The following is a 22,939-nucleotide window of genomic DNA, read 5'->3' as shown; positions in this document are numbered from 1 at the left end:
ATAGCTTATGTTACGAATAAAACACTAATACTGTATGTAGAAAACTTATTAAAACTTGTTGTTGCTCTCAAGCTTTCGGCCCATTGTACACTATACGTTAAAGTCTTACTTAACTAAAAGCTTTAATTGTTTACATTTAACTTCTTATTTGTTCATCTATCACCCCCAAACTCCATACGTCTATACTGTATACTATATTAGAATATACCCTCATAATTGTAAACAACAACATGTGTTTCTCCACGAGGATCGTCAAGTAGCCGACAGAAGGCACCTACGAAGAAGTACGAAGAAGGACACGGAGAGGCACGAAGGACCCCTACAACCCGTACATAGGATCTGCCTCCAAAATCGGCTATAAAAGAGCACGTCGAAGAACAGAAGACATCAGTTTCAGCTGATCATTCCTATCTTTCCCCTCGCGCTGCTTTGGACAGGAGAGATTCCCTAATCTTAGTTCTGCGCTGCTGAGTGAGAGGTCCCGATCTACCTTCCCGCTGCACTGGACAGAAGATATTACCCACCTCCGCGCTGCACGGGCTGGAGGTTCCTTTCGTCTTCGCGCTGCTACGGGCAGGAGGTCCAACCTCATAGAGAAAGGACTATTACTTAGGGGAAACTACTTATTTTGTAGCATATTATACAAAGAACCTGTATAGGACTTTTATAATAAAAAATGTAATGAGGGAAAGGAAACAACCCGTGAACTGTCTCTACCATACATTACAATATTCATTCAATTATTCAAAGATTTCGTTCTACTCATTCTATTTATTTGATCCATTGAGTAGCAAGCTACTGCGCCGATAGCGATATCTATTAACGTCAGGGAGGCAAGCAGTAGCGCCAAGTAGTCATCTATTAGCATGAATGTTCACTATTAGTAATTAGCGTGACGCATGGACTCACAAACAGACTGAGACATTTGAATTTTATTATTAAGGATACGCCGAAGTTCCAGTTTCGGCTACTGAGTCTGAGTAACATTCTATAACTAAATAACGTTGAAACTTTGCCAACTACGGAAGTTGAAAGCGAAGAAATATTCAACGACAGGGGGCAATCTACAGAGGGTAATCCACGGGGTTCGGACTCCCCTCCAAAACGTCCTAACTCAAGATATATTTGTACAATTTCTTAATAAAACGATGCTTGTTTAACAGGGAAATGGTTGATGTAGCATGAAACTTTAATCTTATACTTCATCTGTGCTCTTTCTCTTATAAAAGCAAGTTAGTTGTATTTTTTTTCTGAAAATATAGGTAGAAGTATTTACAATTACTTATCGTCTTTTCGGGTGCAGAATAATATCTGTTCAATGCTACATAAATGCAGTGGCTCGTAGTATTGAACCCCTCACCAAAGTTTACATTCCTCCTAATAAAAGTTTTTGGATGCGCACTTGTTAAACGACAATGTTGCATTGGAAGCAAACTCCTTCATTTTAGTGTATCAGCTTTGAATCGATTAAGCGAAATGAGTAATATACATTTCCTGTAAGAGTATGTATGACAGAAAATTTTCAGCTCATGTGAAGTTCCAATAGTTAAACAAATTATATGAATAAATGAAGCTGTAATAATAGTAAGATAAGCTTAACTGTGCTGTGTTACGCTCTCACAGACGGAATCTGCTACTTGCCGGTTTGTGTTCCATTTAGGATACGAACGTTGGTTATTATTTAATTATTCACTGCATCGTTATATTTCATTAACTATTGTCTCTATGCATCTGCAATAGCCCACAATTATAAAAGTAGAGCACATGGAACAAAAGCAAGAAATATATTTTAATAAAACGAGTTCCCGACAAAAGATACCAAAGCCATTTCTCCCTAGAAGATATTTCACAATATGTATATTTATAAAGTTCAGTACAAAATAAAAATACATAGAAACAAGTGAATAGAAACAACAACAAAAAATGTGGTAATCGCAATGCATGTCCTTTCAGGATATAAACTTCCAAAATCGTGAAAATAATCTTTAAATACCTTGATTCAACTGTTAGATCTAACTACAGCAGTTGAAGAAATTATAATAATATGTTATAATTAAATAAATTTTATAATATGTTTTATCCAAATATCTGCTTCTAAATATCATACGATAATTTTTTAGAGAAATTTAGAAGTGGAAGTCGAAGTGATGCTGGAAGTCTTTTCCATACTAGCTGCATCTTCTAAAAATGCTATTCTGGTACGCGTAGGTGTGATTTGAGATTATATAAGTTCACCAGCATCATTTCAGATCTTACTTGGAGAAGGGGAGAAGACAAAATGGTTCTCCAATATAGGTGTAATATATAGGTCAAATATATATATAGGTCAAATTTAGAGGAGCATTTGTTCCCCCTTTACTCCTCAAATTACGTTACTGTATTATTTTATGTCTTTCTGGAAGTACTGTATCTAGCACCTGGAGCTTTTGAGTCTGAGAGAACGCATTTTCAGACCATGTTATTAGAACGTTTTTTGTTTCTTTATTGTGATGAAATTTATTATCGATTTCATTTTGTTCATGATCATTCCTAAACAGTTCCTATTTTGTTTTTATATATCATTTCTTCTCAAAGGGTACTTGTTTCTTTATTTTGCAGCCCTGTCCAGAACAACGAGATTTCCGCGTACAGCAGTGCGCAGCTTATAATGACATCCCTTACCAGGGAAAAATGTACCGGTGGGAGCCTTATTACGATGAAGGAGAGCCTTGTGCTCTTGCTTGCCGAGCCATTGCAGACGAAGATTCATTTGTGGTACAACTGGCTGCAAAAGTTCAGGACGGAACAAGATGTAGACCGGGAAGCTTGGATATGTGTATCAACGGGAAGTGTCAGGTAAGATGCATGTCGTCTTTCTCTGATTTGGTATCACAAATAGTAAATATAACACTGAAGAATTGACTAATCCAGGTAGGATTGAGTACTAATTATAGAAGCGAGGTCACGATTTTCGACGGTTTTTCTCAGGTAGAAGCTACTAAATAGGAAAATGAAAATAATTTTAATTACTGTTCTGAGCTTACATAAGTTTATTATAGTATATTATACGTAATTCCAGATAGATTGATTGATCCTAGGACCAGTAGTTTAGCGTAGTATTCCGAAATGGGGATGCCAAAGTAGTCACTTGTGCCTTACAATACTGTTGTAATCAGCAATACATAGCTATTACGAGGGGAAATATAGGGTTATAAAAATTTAGGGGAGCCAGTTCTCCCTAATTGGTGGCCTAGTGGGGCATACAGAAGCAAATGCGTGAATTACGTTAGAAGCCAATAAGCAATTGTCTCAGCTTCTTCTTGCCACTACCGTTGTGACGAGAAAATTGGGCCTCACTGTTGTATGAACATTATTTTCAGTATAGTTCCCTTTATTTCTTTCTCGTGGGCAGCTTCTTTCCCCGCATGCCATACTTCAATCTCGTTCATTTTTTCAAAAAAAGAAAAGATACATCGCCCCTAGAAATTTGTCATCTTGGGTCCGGAACTCAGACGCCCGTTAGTGAATATGGCTTACGTGTATACGTATATCATTTGAAGATGCAAATAGAAAGCACTTAACTTAGGGGGCCTGTTTCTGTGTGTCTATTTCGTTGTCAGATATCTAGATACTGAAGGGCCCAAGCAATCTTTGCGAGGAGCGGAGAATGCTGGCTCTGTTGGTCTATCAGATCGGTGACCGTGATTCTACTGTACAGAATGCTTTATATTTATGCGTGTGTGTGTGAGCTCTCTCAAAGAGTTTCTGGCTACACCACTGGACATACTATGTATTTATGGTGAAGAATAATAGTTTGCCTTTAATTACGATTACAATTACGATGCATTTAATTACGATTAAAGCATAACTATTTTTATACTACTATTTAAATAACCGACATGCTTCAAAAAGGCATTGAACTAGCCATTTCTGTTTTGACGTTAGCACACATACGTTCTGTACAGAAACTATAGCTTAGTTCAAAATAGATAGTGTTGGAAATACTTGAGAATATGCCAGCTTATATCTAAAGCAAAACGTAGAGTTGCAAGGGATGAGGAGGAGTGATAAAGCAAATAGTTGCGCATGCGCATTCAACGGAAAGCAGACGAAAACCCCGATGCTTACAGTAGACCAGGAAACCCAACGAACATGGCATACGACAGGAGGAAAGACAGAAAATGCGCATGTAAGTGACGCGCATGCGTAGGTTCCGCTTGTCAAAGTAAGGCGAGAGCACATTCAGAAGATTGCAGTGGAAATATTTGTGATAATTACAAGCAAACAATTTATATATAAAGAAATACGTACATTTTCTTATTAACAGAGAATGCCGGGCATACCGGCGTTCCCTTATGCTACGCCGCTGCCTAGGACACCAAATTTTGACCAAGGTCTGCGAGAAGCAACCAAGTAAATTAATATATACTAATCCCTGGAGTTACATCAGTTCGCACTTACGTAAATTTTTTCGATTATTGTAACTACTAGCGCGTATGAACGTGTTTGCGGTTTTTGCGGCTTTCAAAAACATTGTAATGACCTACCTAACATAAATCAGGTTGTCTTAAGAGTAATGAACCTTTGAAAGTCAAAATTAAGAGTACATTTATTGCGATTTGAAAGTAATATAAAATCATATAGCATCAATTTATTCGATTATCTTTTGCCCTTTTTCCGGCAATACTATAATCCTGTCCCTGTAAAACTTCTGTGATTTCTGGTCAAAAAATTGTGATACGTTGTTTTCACTGACCTCTTTTGAAAATAGCTTAATATCACTCAAGAAGCTCTGCAGAGACGGAAACAAATTGTAGTCTAAAGGTGGTTTTGTATTTGAATTAATGAACATTTGGATTGAATATATCTGCAACTGTCGCTAGATGTACCGGTATCTGTGTTGCTGGTAGAACAGAAGGCAGAGTTTGTGTGTGAAGAGTTGCGCGCCTCCTTTTCCTGGAGATTCCAATAACCTTGTGTGGTGGCTTCTATTAACTTAATCTGTGCTGTCGTTCAAGACGTTAACAATAATTTCCGTGAAACTTTGTGAATTGATCTTGTGCTGTCTTCAACCTTGGAATATCCTGTTTGATCTTGGTATTATATGTGGTAGGGTATTCCTTGGAATAGTTAACGGATGTCTCTGAAAAGGGAGGTGAGATCTCGTAAGTACTTTCCTTTGACCTGAGTGATAGTTTTGGTTCTCCATGCGGAATTAGGGTGTTGTGTAGAATACGTTATGTGAAGGGTAATACTGTAGGACATTTACAAGAAGTAAACGATCGTTGTTTCGTTTGAACAGTAGGCGTAGATGACCTTTTTTGGGGGGGAATAGTTCCTTTTCCTGGGGAAACATTGAACATCCCTTATAGTTCGCTGGATGAGCTTCAGAACAATTGATACCGAATGCAGGTGCTTTTGGTCTTCTTTGGGCTATACTTCGTAAAATGAAATTACGGGCATTTCACACAGCGAGGTGTGGACGAACAGGAAGGTTGAGTATGTTCTAATCGTTGACAAAGGTGGCACTGGCGAAATTCCTCAACATAACATGATTTAATTCTTTAAAAAAATGAGCAAAGAAGTTTTGTGCGGTGGCCCATACTTTTCATTTAAATACTCAATTCTATGCATTTATTCAAGTGTTCATCGATTGGTACACGCTATAGAAGGAAGTTGATTGTTACGTTAGAATCGGGATTGTAGCGAGAAATCAAACTTCATGGATCAGTTTGTCGGTTCTCGTCTATCCTACTTGAGCTGGAAAGAGAAATTTTTTGAGAGAAAGAAACGAACGCTTTCCTTGAGGAGGTATTGCTCGTTTTCTCCGACAGACGTTTGTTTTCCGTCTTTTCTGTTGAAATCGGCTAAAACAGTCTAATTGATTGCATCGCCTCTCAACGGCGGAGGAAGTTGTGTAAACACTGAAAGGGATTTCCTTAGCTTCCCCATCAGCAACTTTTCTCTTCTCGTCTCGTGTTTCTCAGTCACTAGGCTTAACACTCGACTGCCAGAAGCTTCTATCCAACCACACACACCTCTACTTCAATACTTCCTACCAGATACCCTTCTTTTCCTTCCAACCGAAAATATAAACAACCGTTGTATCGCATTTTCTGTGATTTTCGATTTTTTTCTTTGAGACGTATTCTTAACATGAATTATAGTCATCACGAATTTAAATGTTCCAAACTTGATACTCTTCCAACATACGTAGTACTAAACTATTCAAAAATCAGTGTCATCTTTGATCTTTAATTAATTTTCGCATAGATAATCAACAGGATTGTTTTGTACTGAAGTAAGAGGTAATTTTAATTTATGTTCGCTTTCTGTCCACTGTAAAAAGAAGTTAATCCATTACTCGAAAGAGAAATTCGCTTAAGTCTCCTTATCATGATGTGTAGTTTCGTTGTGAATGGGTATCATGTTTAGTATTGACTGATTATCACATACTGTATGGCATAGGCATAATAAATGTTTGAAAATTCTATCCTCAAGAGTGAGACAACATGCCAAAGATCGAAAAATTTGTCGCACATTGAACCTCATTCCGAGACTACTCTATAGAGACATGTAGGATGGCAGTTAAAATTAAAACTCGAGTTTTGTTTTCAATATACCTGAATGCAGGTCTCCCGAACAACAGTCTGGAACAGTGATTCTCAACAGGTATGTCGCGACACATTGTGTGTCACGCAGTCTCGTAAGGTGTATCGCAGGATTTTAAAATTAAAAAAGGTACACATTAATTAATTAATTAAAATCAATTTTCAGGTAGACTGTACCAATCAGTGCTTCCAGCGACAGCAACAATGATTAGTAATATACGTTTTTTAGGTAGACAAAACTTCGTACAGGACACATAAGTTTGGCCCTTCACTGTACAACACGTGTTGCGGTTGCCGATCGTTTTTTGTTTCCAATGTGTCATGTGAACCTTCCTCTTCCGTCAACAGAAACCAGTTTACCTGTGAATGTCGTGGTGTGAAAGTAGTGCAGTAAAATGGGCGACCTGACAGACGTCCAAAGAGGCATGATCGTTGGTGCACGTCTGTTTGGAGCTTCAGTGGCAACAGTGGCGAACATTGTGGGGGTATCGAAAGGCACTGTGTCCAATGTCACGAGAGCATACACAATTCATGGGCAAACGACGTCTGCAAAGCACAACAGTGGTCGAAAGACCGGAGGGCATTAAAACGGATTGTAGTAGCTAAAAAGAAGACCACTGCAATGAAAATTACGTCTGAACTCAATTCCGGCCTACAGAACCCGGTTTCATCGAAAACAGTGCAACAGGAACTTCATAAAATGAAAATTCATGGCAGAGCCGTTATCGTCAAACCCCTGTCACAGCAGTAAATGCGAAGAAGCGTATCTAGTGGTGCAAGAACCACAAGGCGTGGACTCATGAGCAGTGAAAACACGTAATGTGGTCCGATGAATCGGCCTTCACCTTGTTTCCAACTACCGGTCGTGTTTACGTATGGAGAACAGCGTCACAGGTCTATGATACAGACTGTCTGCTCCCAATTGTAAAGCATGGGGGTGGTTCTGTTACAGTATGGGCAGTGATATCGTGGTTTTCCGCTGATCCCATCCTAGCCCTGCATGGAATGATGAATTCTAAGGCTATTAGGCCATTTTGGGGGACCAGGTTCTACCCATGGAACAAATATTGTTGCCTGATGGTGATGGCATCTACCAAGATTATTTGGCACCCTGTCACGCTGCAAAAACTGTGAAATCATGGTTTGAGGAGCATGACCAGGAGATATTACACCTCCCCTGGGTCCCACAATTACCAGATCTGAACATCATTGAACCATTGTAGTCTAAGTTAGAAAGGTGTGTTCGGTCTCATTACCCTCCACCAGCATCCCTTAAGGAACTGGAGCATGTTTTAGAGGAACAATGGTACAAAATTTCACACACCACGATTCAGGAGCTGTATACGTCTATTCCACGTCGGATCCAAGCTGTTTTGGACGCAAAAGGAGGCCCTCACACCACACTACGTATGAATTTCACACTTTTGCAAACGTTTTAGGTTTTTTTTTTGTCCAACCCCTGTATATAGTCACTACTTCACAGAAATTTATAGTCTTGCACTACTATAATTTATGTTAGTATTAACAAGAAATCAAGTAAGTGTGTCGCAGTCTCATGAGCGTTCAGAAAAGTATGTCGCCAGTCAAAAAAGGCTGAGAACCACTGGTCTAGAAGAAGTGACCACCCGGTATTCTATGTATAAGATCGCGTAAAACATTTACAAAATGGGAAAAAGTAGTGACAATTGCAATTAACTTCAGGACTAATTACGGTTTGCAACTCTGAAAAATAAACTTATCAACATCACTCATAATCCTCAAAACATATCAGGAAAAATTGTGTTTTAAACATTGAAACACCGGTCAACCAATAACATACTGATCAGTTGGCGATCATAGGGCTAATTCAGCAGAGAACATTCTCTGAGCTAAAACTTCTTACTTATAAAATTTTCAAAAATAACAAATTTATCATAACAATACATAAAAATAGTAATGTACAGAAAAGAAACGTATGAACGTGTAAATAAAGAAAACACAAGGAATTAATACAGTAGGAGGTAACATGAGTACTTTACAATTCCGTTTTCTAAACGGAATTGCATTATGCATGCCTAGATATAAAACTATCATTTAATATGGTACATTTTAACCTCGGTGGAATATGTATTATAGTCAGACAAAATCTATTCATTTAAGAATATACTATTCCTTTTATACTAATTTATTTTCAATAAATGGTTCTCTAATTTATCCCATATAGTTACATAGTCGCGATAATTTTCACACCAATTGGCTTAAACTTAAATATTAAAGAAAATATATATAATACAAAAACATATATATCTAGCACAACGTTTCTCAACCCTTTTTTTCCCTTTGGGGCACACCCAAATACGTTTCAAACTTTCACAACACCCCCGCATGTGATTTTTCCCTAGATACAAAAACGCAGACACATAAAAATACAGTCAATACCTTAAAAGAATGTGGAACGACTGTGAGATAATCTAGGAGGATGATGGGCAGTCATGTCCGAGCAGTTCTATCAGAACAATTGGAACAATTGACAAAGTTCGGGATAACATTTTGAACTATCGAGGGCAAGTCACAGGGAAATATCAGACCTCATGAGTGGTGAATAAGAAGACTGTTCCTTAATTAAGAACGGAGGATTTAAAGAGAAAGAAGCTGTATGCACGTTTCCATTCCCATTGCCAGAAACACAACGTAGTGATTGCTCGTGAGTGCTTGGTCCAAATAAAAGCTTGGGTTACCATATGACATAATACTCGCCATACTGGTCCCCCTATAATTACGGTAAGTGAGAATCCGTATCTTAGAGTTGCATAATGCCATACCATAATGGACGAATGAGATAAAACCAAAGAGAGTGATTCAGTAGGCAATAAATAAATAAATAAATAGGTGTTTACTAATAAATGCTAAACTAAACGTAAACATCGCATGGCTTTAAATTTGGTACAATGAATAATTAGCAACACACAAGTGCTAATTACAAAATATTAATAATAATTTTTGTCTACAGAAGAAAAGGAAGGCTATGACTCATTAGTTAATAAGATCAAGTGAAGCATTTGGGAAAATTACATTGCGGTCCAGCAATTTACTACAATATGCCAATAGACGACAAATGATAAACAAAATTCCTCATCATATATCTTTCAGTTTAACGTCCCACGATTATGCACTTTAGGGTAAAGAAGACAATGATTAAGGCAATTGAATGATAATGGAAGAATTGGTGAAATGATAGTGTGGGAGAAGACAGCGGTACAACAGAAAACCCACGGAGACAATGTTGTCCACCACATACATACTTGGCCGGGAATCGAAGCAGGAATCCCACGCACCAGAAGTAAGTGCTGCACCACTGGGCTACCGTGGTTCCTTGTAACCTAAAGATATACAAATTTAAAAGTTTACTAAACTAAATCGGTCTAAATAATAGCAGTGTGAAACTACGGTAGACTTCCAAATTATGCGAATTCAATACTCAAACTTGAATTTCATAATAGCTCATATTCACTAGCTGCAATAAAGTAATAAAATCAAAGAATTTGTTCCTCGTACACTGAAATCATATCAAAAAGCCTTTACTCGCTATCCCATATTGTTATTGTACAATGGCAATAAATGTTGAAATAGAAAATATTATTTTAATCCTTCCAATTTGAATGGATGAGATTAAATCTACTTATGGGACGCTGAATTGATTGTAGAAATCCGCTTCTAGATATCTTTAATAGTTTTTGCTGTATAGAAACCGGAAGTACTAATAAATTTAAATTACTTCTGTTACCGTGTCTGTTTTATTGCGTTCAACTTGGAAACTGGAAATGTTTGTTCCTACTATTTCAAGTTTAAATAGGGGACTAACGGTGAAGATGGAACCTATTATTGAGACGCTGAATCAATTAAAAAAAAACGCTTGTCGATACCTCTTACCATTTTTCCTCTACTAATATCAGTATTGACACCGGAAGTACTTGTAAATTTCAACCACTTCCTGTTTTGGTAGAGTGTTGCAGGTTGTGATGATATATTCTCTTGAGACGCTGAATCGACAGCAGAAAATCACCTGTCGTTATCTATTACCCTTTTTATTCTATGGAGATAAATATTGAAACTGGAAATGGTTAATTTTAACCATTCTCGGATTAAATAGAGAGTTAACGGAGGAAATGGAACCTATTCTTTGGACACTGAATCAATTACAGAAAACCACATCATGATATCTCTTACCGTTTATCGTCTGATACCTGTCGACAGACTGATGGATGAACAGACTTAGGCGTTCTATACGGACCTCCGACACTTAGGCAAACCATAGCTTAGAAGCTTAATAATAGCGAATTCCTGAATATATTAGCCCAATGTTTGTAATGAGGAATTCATATACCCAATTCACCTCCCTAGTGTGACATGCTCCTCGAGAGATAAATCATGTTTCCCTCATTCCCCTCTTAGGGCATACATTTTAATCAAATTGACATGAAGAAAGTAGTTGAAGGTAACTGAACTATATTGCAGAATTTATTAAAATTATTTCGCCCATAATCCAATTACCCAGAAATTTGGGTACATTTATGTAAATTAAATTCTGTATGTATGTCTACAGATTATTGTTTGGCGTGTGTTTTTATTTACGGAAAAGACCCCAAGTTTCTATATTCATTTTTAAAATTTCACCGAATTATTTAAATATTACTCTGTAACAATTACATTAAAGAGGAAGAATGTACTTCACCATCTAATGGCCATTACATTTTACTTTTAAAATAAGTAAATACTACTACGAGATATAGTGTTTCTACTTTTCAGATTGCGTTTTCTTTCTCAACTTCAGTAAAAGTGTGAATATTATAAATGCAACATACATCATTGGTTAATAAGAGAAACATTGGGGAAGAAATGTCATGAGTAATGCTTGCATGTCTTAACTGACGAATTTATCTGTACTTTGAAATAATTACATCCTCTTAATCTACTTAATGGTGCTTATGATGGACAGGCGCTTCTTGTGCGTGGCTAATGAGAAGATTGCATGACGTTCTAATTAGCTGTATCGGTTGTCACAGTCATTTGTTCCTGTTTGTAAATTTCATACACTTTTGTCGTTAACAACTTCTGCGAGTCAAAACACAAAGTGTTTTCTGTTTAGAGTAACCAAGGATGTAAATTATACTCATATAAAACCGTCTAATTATTTAAAGTGAGTTGGTATCTTTACAATATATGATTCCGCAACTACAATCTAATTTATTTTATTTAAAAAAATGTCCAAAGTAAATACCAGTACCCAGTGACGCAGCTAGACTAATTGTTGCCCGGGACAAGAACTCACCTTGCACCCCCATCCTGACCAACCAAACCAAAACATTTCCCGACTACACCTGATATTGGCATTACATAGTAATTCTCCTATTCCATCTTTTCTTCAAGTGGTAAAACTTGAATTAAAATTGCAGCACATAATTTAATTTTTAATACAAGATAAAACACCGAATTAATTAGTATTTGATTGCCAAATAATTTGAGAGTAATATGCTTGACATACTCTTATAGTCTTGAGCTCCTTCGTGGCTAAGCGGACGCCTTGGGCGAGGGAGACCCGGGTTCGATTCCGGCTGGAGCTCAAGTAGTTCGGAGTCCACGTTAATCAGTAGGTTCACGTCTCGTATAGCCTTGCTGCTGAGCGGAACATTAAACTCAAAATCAACTCAATCAACTCAACTCTAATAGTCTTACCATAATAATTGCAAATCACTTTTTTTTTTTTTAATTTTGTCGGGATGTATATATGTGTAGAATGAATCAACAGTCTGTTACTTTAGAATACAATACAGCAGGAAGTCGACAGTCCGAACTAATTGGGGCAACAGGTAGTTCGGATTTTCGAAAATGACCAAAAAATGCCAGCTTAAATATACTGTACGATATGCTATTTTATCGATACAGTGGTTATATAGTACATACAGTAATAATTACAATACCGTACGTAAAGCTACTTACATTTAATGTTTCTGAAGAACCTATTCGTACACTAAATTACACTCTTCTTTTAACTTACACTTAAAACTTAACTTATATAGGCCTAAGGGAAAATAAAAATAAAAATATGTATGACCAACAATTACATATGGATGAACAAATAAATAAAAAAAATAAACACTGCCTTCACTCAACGCCGACGGAAAAACCTATTGTTTGTTTATCGCTAGCGATCAGACAAAATGTAAAAGGCTTCTAGGGACCGCGTTCGGATTTTTGACGTTTCGGATTATCGACGTCCTACTGTATTTAAATATGGCAAACAGTCAAGCTGTTGTCTTGAGTATTATATTCAGATATTTTATAATTCTCTTAAATCGATGTAAGTTAAATGAAAACACAAAAAATTGGAACTAAGATTTAACTTTGCGGGAGGTTTTTACAATGTCCTCAGTAATACTAAGTTTGTAAATAATGCAATCAAATTTTAATTTAAGTAAGATTAAGTTTATAAATAATGCAATCAAATTTAAGTAATATTAAATTTATAATTAATGCAGTCAAGTTTAATTTAAGTAACATTAAATTTATAAATAATAAATCAAATTTAATTTTAGTAATATTAAATTTGTAAATAATGCAATGAAATTCAATTTAAGTAACATTAAATTTATAAATAATGCAAATTCATTTCGAAAAAAAGTCAAGAGGGATTTAACTAGACTTGAAGAACAAATAAGTAAAATTACATGATTAAACTTTCAGTTCATTGAAAAAGTAGCAAAATAATAATTTCTTATTTAAATCAATGGATCAAAAAATAAAAATAGTATAGGCATTCAACCTTGTCAATAGTACCTTAATCAACACAACTATTTGAGTACATTTTTATATAACATAGACAAGTGAGTTTTCTTTCACAGTGTGAAACTACAATATACTTCCAAACTACTTGAATTCAATACTCAAACTTGAAGTAGTAAAGCTATAATTATTGATCGCAATAGGGAAATAAAATCAAAGAAGAGAACGCTTGTTCCTCGGACGCTGAATCCAAATCAAAAAGCCAAAACTCGTTGTCTCTGACCATTTTTGCTCTAATGGAGATTAGTATTGAATCCGGAAGTGCTAATTGACAATTATCACAGTAGGTTATAATAGAGAATAAAATCAAGTGAAACATATTCATGTAGAACTGAATCTATATCAAAATACTGCTTGTCGTTATTTATTTCCGCTTTATTCATTACATAATCAGTGTTGACAGCCGAAAAACTTATTATTATTATTATTATTATTTTTTTTTACAACTTCCGATTTGAACAGACAGAGATAAGAGAGAGACAAATTTCATCTCGCGACGCTGAATCTGTGTCAAAAAGCCACTTTTCGATATTCCTTACCCTTTTGCTCTATGGAAATAAATAATTAAACCGGAATATAAGTAAATTTGAACACGATTTGGTTTTGATAGAGTTTTGTGGATAGTGATGATATATTTTCTTGAGATGTTGTATCGATTACAAAAAAAAAAAAATGTCATTATCTATTACTGTTTTTGTTCTATGGCAATGAACGTTGAAACCGGAAATGGTTAATTTTTACAGTTTCCGGTTTGAATTTAGATTTAGCATATCCTATTCTTCGGACGCTTAATATTGCAGAAAAGCACTTCCTGATATCTCTTACCGTTTTCGCTCCATGGAAATCAATATTGAAACCGGAAGTAATAATAAATTAAGCCTCTTCCGGATTTAGTAGTAGAGTGTTGCGGGTAGTGATGTCTTGAGATCTTGAATCGATTTCTTTTTTTTTAAAAAAAAAAAAAGCTCGTCGTTATCCATTATCGTTTTGATTTTTTATGACAATCAATGCTGAAACCGAAAATTGTTAATTTTCATCACTTCCAGTTTTAATAAAAACTTAGCGGAGAAGATTTATCCTATCCTCGGAACATCGAATCTATTGCAGAAACCCTTTCTCGATATCGTTTACAATTTTTACCCTATGGAAATCAGTATTGAAACCGGAGTATTAATAAATTTGAACCATTTTCGGTTTTGGTGGAGAGTTCGGATGGTGATGATGTTATCTTGAGATACTGAATCGATTAAAAAAAACTGCTTGGCCCTACCTATTACCGTTTTTGTTCTATGGCGATAAGTGTTGAAACAGGTAATAGTTGATTTCTACCAGTTCCAGTTGGAAATGAAATGAAATGATATCTTTTGAGTTTTACGTCTCACGGTTATGCCGGTTAGGCTAAAGGAGACGGTGATGATGAGTGATGAATGAAATGGTGGAATGAAGAAAGTGAGAGGAAACTGGAGAACCTCGAGAAATCCTATGCACGCGGTGTTTGTCCACCACAAAGTTCACTTGACGAGGTCTGGGATCGAACCAGGGACCACAAGCACCAGAGGTGAACGCTCTACCACTGAGCCATTGCGGCTCCTTAACCACTTCGAGTTGGATTAGAGGGTTAACGAAGGGGATGGATCCTATTATAGGGACTCCGAATTGATTTAAAATTATGATTTGTCAATATCTGTTATCGTTTTTTCTCTGATAACTGTTGACAGAGACACAGACGTAGACTAACTGACGGACATAGTTGTTCTATAAGACTACTGAAACTTACACGAGCATAGTTTGGAATCCTTAAAAAAGAATATGATCTTTATTGCTACAACGCTGAAGTGTACTCGAGTAACTAGCTTATTCCAAGGTTATTGAGAGACTAAATTTTGTGGGTGCGTATTCAGTTTTGTTGGCGACTATTTCGAATGCAAAATAATGAATTCGTATTAGTGTAATACACTGAAAATTTGACTGTAATAGTGTCGGTTCTAAATGGCTGGTATATGACGTAGGAGCGCACTTTTACAATCTGAGAAAAGTACAGAGAAACAATTGAGGAAGGAGGGGAGGGGATGACGTAAGCTACCAAATGTTCACTCCATAAGCATAACCATCGATCCACGAGTAATTTGCCTGCATAACCATCGATTACTTCATTGATATTTTTGTTAACTTTTTAATACTATGTTTTATCATCCTGTGTGCTATCTGCTTGCTCCTTCCCTTCTCCATAAGGTTTATTAGGAAGAGGAGAAAAATGAAATGTGATATCACAGAACGTTCAGTTGGAATGACTGCAATAATATATGAAACAAATAGGAAATTGCAATAAATTCTTTCATTCAGTTGTTTTGCTATGAGACATGGACCTAGTGTTTAATGTGGAATCCAAGCCACTTGAGCTCTGGCCGGGAACCGAGCTAAGGTCTTTCGCGATTAAACCTAAGCATTTAGCCATGATTAAGCTCTAAAAGTGAGTTCGTGTTATAGGACATAATCTTTATTGTTCCCTTCCCTGAATGTGAATTGAAAATTTCAGCTATATATATTAACAAATATTTCCCATCTACACATTGTACGCTTCATATGTGCATTGAGTATCCTGATATAGCAGAAGATAATTTATTTAAGTGGTTGCCAGGAAGCAATAGACATTAATTACTCAGGAAACACTTCAAAAGTTCAACGAGTATCCCATGTATTTCAAGAAGATGCATAGGCAGCCTTAGACTTGCAGGGCCTAGAGCAAGGAAATCCCGTGAAGCCCTTAAGCGGTTGCACGACACCATATCAAAAGTAAAAATGTCAAAGACAATCGCTTCACATAATCTAACATTGTCAGAATATCGAGAGGCAAAAATGTAGAATTATTCTCGATTTCCGAGGTATTTTGTTTGCAGATCGCCATATTACAGAGAGCTACTTATTACAAGTAATATTTCGATCGAAAAGTAATAAAGTAGAACTTTTGAAACTAACTTTCTTTTCAAATTCTTGCTCTTGCTTTCAATGATGAGTTTTATAAAAGTCATTTTGAATACTTTTTCTGAGATAGTGATCATATTAATCTCATTGCTTGTCATCTGGCGTAAAGTTAGATAAAACCTATTTGACTAAATTTATAAAACAAAAAGAAAGAAAATGCTAAAATTAGGGTTCAAATTTTTGCTATGACCTCTGAATGTTAGATTATGTGAAACGAGAAACTGAGCAATAGGTAGAAGTCTATCTAAAATATAAGTTAACTATGGTTGCCTCAACTAAACAGGGTTCAGTTTATGAGAATTGAGAAAATAATACATAAAGATTTTACCAATGATTTGATCCAAGAGACACAGGAAAGCTTACAATCTGCAAATCCTTTGCTTAATACACAAAGTTGCAATCAGTTTAACATCCCCCTTGAATACTAACACTTTTTTTTTCAAAACCTCGTACCAAATTCTCCCTGCAGCTGAATCTCTAGCCAGACTTTGAAACTTTCTTGTAGTTAAAGAACAAGACTGTTAATAACATCACAGTGCACTTAAGATGGTTATTGATTTACAGGAATATTACAGGATAAATTGAACGTTCACAAGACTCATTAATACACAGAACATTTAGATGGAACTAATTTTTTTATTCATGAATGCATATATTGATGTCCTGGAGATGGGCTACTTATAGAACTGTCATAGGTTTGACTATTCTGGAATTTACTAAATTTTAAAATTTTATTGAATGATCTAATATATTATCCATAAATATTATAAAAATCAAAACTACTGCTCTGAAGCGCGGGGTTTCAGGCTGTTGCCCGGTTCGCCCTATGTAAAGGCCGCTACTGCGTACCATGAATGTGCACAAAGACGCGACAACGCACGGTAGCCTTTCATTTACTAACAGTGATTAAACGAAACTCAGGACCAAGCCTTGAAACGCTATAAATACTGTTCCTTAGCGTAAATAATCATTTCTCATGATCTTTAACCTATACGGTATAATCGTTCAGTAGGCTCTACTCCCTCTGTCTGATCTGTCACACCAGGACAATATCATACGACTTTGAACTAAAAACCTTATTTCGTTGTTAAATAACAAATCTATTATTTTACATTTCATTATAATAAAACATGTACTATTTTTAAAAGAAAGATCTTCTAAAGAATTGTGTGGTTTTTTTCTCAGTCTGAAAAATATGTTTTGCTTTGTAATTCGTTATCTGAAATCTGAAATGCTTGATCGATAATAAAATACCTCAGTCAGTGTCTTCTTGTTATATTCAACTGCATAATGATCTATGAACTATTCGCATGTTTTCTGTTATATGTAACCTTTTGACTCGTTCTACCACTGACGGTAGGAGTGTGCTAGTTTCCACGCCCCAAATAAAATCTTAACGAGATATTGACTTGCTTTACAATCTTGAAAATTAAGGTCACAAATACAATGTTAAGGTTGCTTATTCTCCTCTTCCATTTCTTATAAGGCATTTTCGTAGAAATCAATAGTCGCAGATAAACATCAATCATGAGTCAATATTTACAATATCTGAAAGCATATGTATATTCGAATGACGTAAAATACTCTTTGAGAAAGTTTCTTCAATAATAATGTGCAAACATGGTACTGAAATAATTATATTTGAACCTTGAGGTTTCGAAAATAATTTGCATTGAAATCGAAATAATTTATCAGTTTATTTGTGCTAATGTAAAACATACTATAAGTTGTTACTTTTTATTTTCTTGCTAGAGCTTCAATTGCCTTTGTTCTTTGTATTGTAACCAACGCAAGCAGAAATGTCTAGTCGCATGTGGTCTGTAGTAGACTGTACTTTGAATTATAAAACCTATGGCTCTTAAATCCTGGTCGTCAGGTCGCCATAGCCACTAGCCTAGGGGCCACCCATACATAGGTCCTGTTGGATCGAAAAGGTCGAGAGTAAATTATTACTGGACTTTTTCTAATAGTACTAGTGGATGGTTTCATGTTTTGAAAACCGTGAGGTTTTTGGCAATATATATGGCCGCCAAAATCAAAGGTCGACGAAAAATTACTTTTTATCAGAAATCTTTAAATATATTTAAAACTGTCGAGTTTTTTTGTTTTTTTTTTTTTTAAATAGCCTTCTACAAAAGTTGTTCAGAATTAAATTTCCAGCAAATTCACTATTTTTACCTTTTTGTCCAGTGACGTAGCGTAATCAAAAATTTAGGGGCATACTATTTCCTAAACTATCTTATAAATATATGTACCACACAAATATCCATATGATAAAGAGGCAAGTAGATATTTCAGGGGAGAAAGCTGGGGCATGTACTTCCATGTTCCACCCTTTCCTTAACCCTGTGTTAGGCGCGTACGTTTGAGTTGCGCCATTAGGCGCGTGGGTGACAGGTGTCACCCACCTATTAAAATGTAACTAGAATAAGTAAAATTATTTTTAAATGACAACTCTTTCATTTATTTGATAAAATGTTAATCACATGTTATAGTTTTGCTTGTACACAGCGTTGTACTCAATATAACATACTTTTGTTTCATGACTACTAGACTGCTTCCAAGCATGTTACACAAATGTCTTTGAGATATCCTCCAATCACCTATCTCTTACATTTCAAGCACCCCTTCCTTTTTATTTTGTCTCTTCCTCCTCCCCAAGCATTTCAACATCATCTGGAGCATGATGTCTTCTTAATATTGACCATTTCTTCTTCCCTAACACCAAATAAGAGTCGCAGTCATCATTCTTCCTAATTATTTCAAGTTTAACTTGAGGAATACAGCATATTCGTTATATCTGAGATTTAATCAGTTCCCAGCCAATATCCCCCCCCAAAAAAAACTCCTTCGTGACAATTGAGGTGAACTGGTATTAAATTTCAGGATACAAAGTGCATTAATTGCATATATTTTTAGATCAAAATATTACACAATGGGCCATCTTGTTCCGACTCAGTGGTCTGGTCACTTGCACTCACGTCATAAATTTCATAATCACTTTCATCAGAAAACACCTCCAACTCCTGCTCTTCCTCCTTAAGCCACTGCAGAACCATATTCTTATATTTTGTTATCTCTCTCCTCCGACGTTTTGACATTTTACTTGTTACGTATATAGGCGGGTGGTTGACAATTGTCACCCAAACACGCTGCTGCAGAGAGAACTTATTTCTTACAAACTGTACATGGTAAACATAAGTGTACTACTGCCACCATAAAAAACATTAACAACTAACGTTCAGCTACTGATAGGTGCCACTCCTAATACCAACGCACAGTGTTGCAAATTTGAGACAAATATGACTTGGTGTCACCTGTCACCCACGCGCCTAATCTAGGGTTAAGCGACGCTCTTGCCCCAAAGTTCTTGCTACGCACAGAAGCAATTAAAATTTTATAGTGGTAGCAATTCTTTCTGAAATCAGATCCCAGGAAATTTATAGATGTCATTCAGTCAGTGAAGTGTCTTCAAGATGCATGTGCAGTTGAAGACCGAGATGCAACAATACGTTCGCATATTGAAGTTTCCAACGTTATGTAACCCACGATCAATGATTTCAATCCCTTTGTTAAGTGGGATGCAATAAGTCAAAAATATTCTGTTATTGGAATACATTCATCAGTGTTGTGTTTCCAATCTTAAGAGATATGATTCGAGCTTAACCATATCTCTTAAGATTCGAAGCTTCATTCATCTCCAGGGCAATTGGAAGCTTCATGTGTTTACTCTCTGATGGCCCCTTCCACTGTTCTTTGCGTTCGGAAAAATTGATTACTGTAGATGGGGTTCAGTTTATTTTTAAGCTTAGTTCATTCAACTTGAAGCTTCAAAAAATACACAAAAGTATCCACGAGGAGTTCATGACAGGTCACTTTGTTGTCCAACAAACAGATCGAAACTTTACTGGAGTTGCAATGGACCAGGCACTAGAGCAACCGCACAACAAACCCGCAAATGGTCCAGGAGGGATCACAAGACGGAAGGAAGCTGTTGCCCAACGCGATCTAATCCAACATGAAAACACCAGCATCAAACACTTCTATAGTAGAATGTGCGGAATCCCAGAAAATGACGAGTACACGCTTCATCACGAATTCTCATTAAACGTCACGCAGTCAGATGACGATTCTATGAAAAAAAGTTGTGAATTTTATCTATGAAAGACAGAACCCTTTGATTTAAAGGATTGTAGTTTGCACAATCTAGTAACTGGAAAAGATTATACGGAAACTGACAAGAACTTCAAGCTGACGTGGATGATCATTGGCGATAGAGAATACCTCAAATTTCTCGACGATAGATTTATTTAAAAAAGACAGTAAGTTGTTCACTTGATGGCGCGAATAAAAAAAGGGAAACATCTGAAAGTATGAGGATTAGTAACATAGCTAGGGAGAGAGAATACCCACTTGATCGCTTACTATGCTACGAAATAACTTCAACTTCGTTGTTCCTAACAAAAGACGGTTCCTTGTCCAAATCAAATAAATCTGAAATGATACAGGAATTGGAAAAATAATTGAAATATCTACTTTAATCCTCTCTGCGTCGTTTTTAGCAACTTCAGCTGCATTTGACTTCATGCTTCATACCCATGTTCTGCTGCATCGTCTGGAAAATCGTTAATGACGTTTGGAGATTTTGCACATAATATATTGCGTAGAATTCTATCGATAGAACAAGGAGCAAGTAGAATAGATATCATATTCGATGTGCACAAAGAAGATTGTGTAAAATCGCACGAACACCTCAGAAGATATGAGAGTCAACCCATTGAAATGACCATCAATAGCACAAAAAACCCAATGCCAAAATATATGCATGCATTCTGGGCATCTTCCCAAAATAAGTACAGACTGCAAATGTTTATCGGCTGACTATTTGATGAAATAGAGTCATGAATTGCTAGGGATGGAGGAGTATGTTGTTGGGTTAAAAGTTTGTGGGGAAAGAAACATTCACATATTAAATGAGCAAATAAGCGATGTTCCTGATTTGCAACGCGAGCTAGAAGAAGTTGATAGAGGATATGTTTTCACATTAAGCATGCAGTCTGCAACTCGAACATTAAGCGCCTAATTCTTGCATCCTCTGACACTGATGCCTTCATTTGTGCCTTGTATTATTACCAGAAAGATTTCAGAAGCCACGGATTAGTAGAATTATGGATATTATGTGTGGCTGGGATCACTTCATTGTATGTTCCCATCCTATAGAAATCGGTATTAAGATGGCAGAAATCGAGCGTATAGTTCAGATTTTATGACACAAATTTACTTTTTTAGGTCAATTTGGCGGCCATCTTGAAAATAGACGCCATCTTTAATTTTTAAGTGGCCAATCTGACAGATGTGACCAACAACCTTAAGAAAATTAGTACACCAAATTTGGTGCTTGTATCACCATTTGCACGATTCTTCTATTTAAAAAAATGCTTATCTGCTCCACTAATTGTATATAAGTACTCTTAACCACTTGTTTGAATTATTAAATAACTTAAAGGACATAGAAAGTAAAAAGTGATCCGAACAGTGTCTTCAAAATGTTGTTAAATGGATTAACAATTAATTACGAATCTCTTCTGACAAGCTAGAAATTTCGGTGTGCAACTTAAGACATCATCATTCGGGCACTCAAATTTCTGCTCTTAAGCAACGAATAGTTCATTTAGAAGCATTCCTAAGTTCTAAATGGTTCAACTTTCAGAATTATATTATGTTTTGTTGTTACTGAAGAAATAAGGAAAAGTTAAGGTAAGCATAGCAATGACCCTTAATTTGTGAACAAATGTCAAAATTTGAAATTGAAAGAAAACAATAATGCAACCATAGACTATTTTATCCAGACAAAATTAAAAGAAAAATATGTTTTATTCTTCACCGATGCAATATGTGATGCAAATAACATTAGGAAAAAAGTTCGTTTCTTTTGCATTATCTTCTCAAGAACAATTGAAGATTCCACCAACTTGTGAACAGATTCCGATAGGTTCTAGAAAGGATTACACTTTTTCTATATAATTTATTTTACTGAAATTCGATCGTTCAATCCAAAGTTGTGACAAGAAAATGTAAGGGAAAAATATTTGCAAGGTAGTTGCAAACGTATGTCCAATTTTATCTGATGTTATATTTTATTTGGATCAAAAGATGCAACATATTTCAGGAAAAAAAAAATTCTTGTAGGCCTTATATCTGGAGAACTACAAATAGTGTAGCCAAATCCAAACTATCACTTAACTCAGTATGATGTGCTTATTTCGTGAAAAATAATAGGAAAACTCGATTTAGGGGTCGTTCAAACATTTTGTGGTCCCTGATCCGAAAACTAATTATTGGCCTAGATCGCAATCTTTTGATTCATTTTTGATCATTCCTAAAATTCTTGTTCTATTTATAAATCTATGGCCGAAGTTAAGTTCCTAATTTCTCCCATAAAAATAGTTACAATTTATTTCCTAACAATTTCACACAATGTCCTTTGTTAATATTTTTTTCTAGTAACGTAGGAGAGCTATTTGCAATTTTCCGCAATTAGGTCATCT

General features: G+C 35.9%; 1 protein-coding gene across 5 annotated transcripts in view; it reads left to right on the top strand.

The window, feature by feature from the left end:
• Positions 1 to 22,939, top strand: part of nolo (ADAMTS-like no long nerve cord) — a 1,299,980-nt gene that overhangs the window by 933,112 nt on the left and 343,929 nt on the right. For all 5 annotated transcript variants that reach the window (XM_081748697.1, XM_081748696.1, XM_081748695.1 and 2 more), the window contains exon 5: positions 2,599 to 2,835. In XM_081748697.1, the coding sequence (XP_081604823.1) occupies positions 2,599 to 2,835 (237 nt within the window). The remainder of the gene's footprint in view (positions 1 to 2,598; positions 2,836 to 22,939) is intronic.

The sequence above is a fragment of the Thermobia domestica genome, chromosome 2 (assembly GCF_964235325.1).
Source record: "Thermobia domestica chromosome 2, izTheDome1.hap1.1, whole genome shotgun sequence".
NCBI lineage: Eukaryota > Metazoa > Arthropoda > Insecta > Zygentoma > Lepismatidae > Thermobia > Thermobia domestica.
This window is presented reverse-complemented; position numbering and strand designations above follow the sequence as displayed.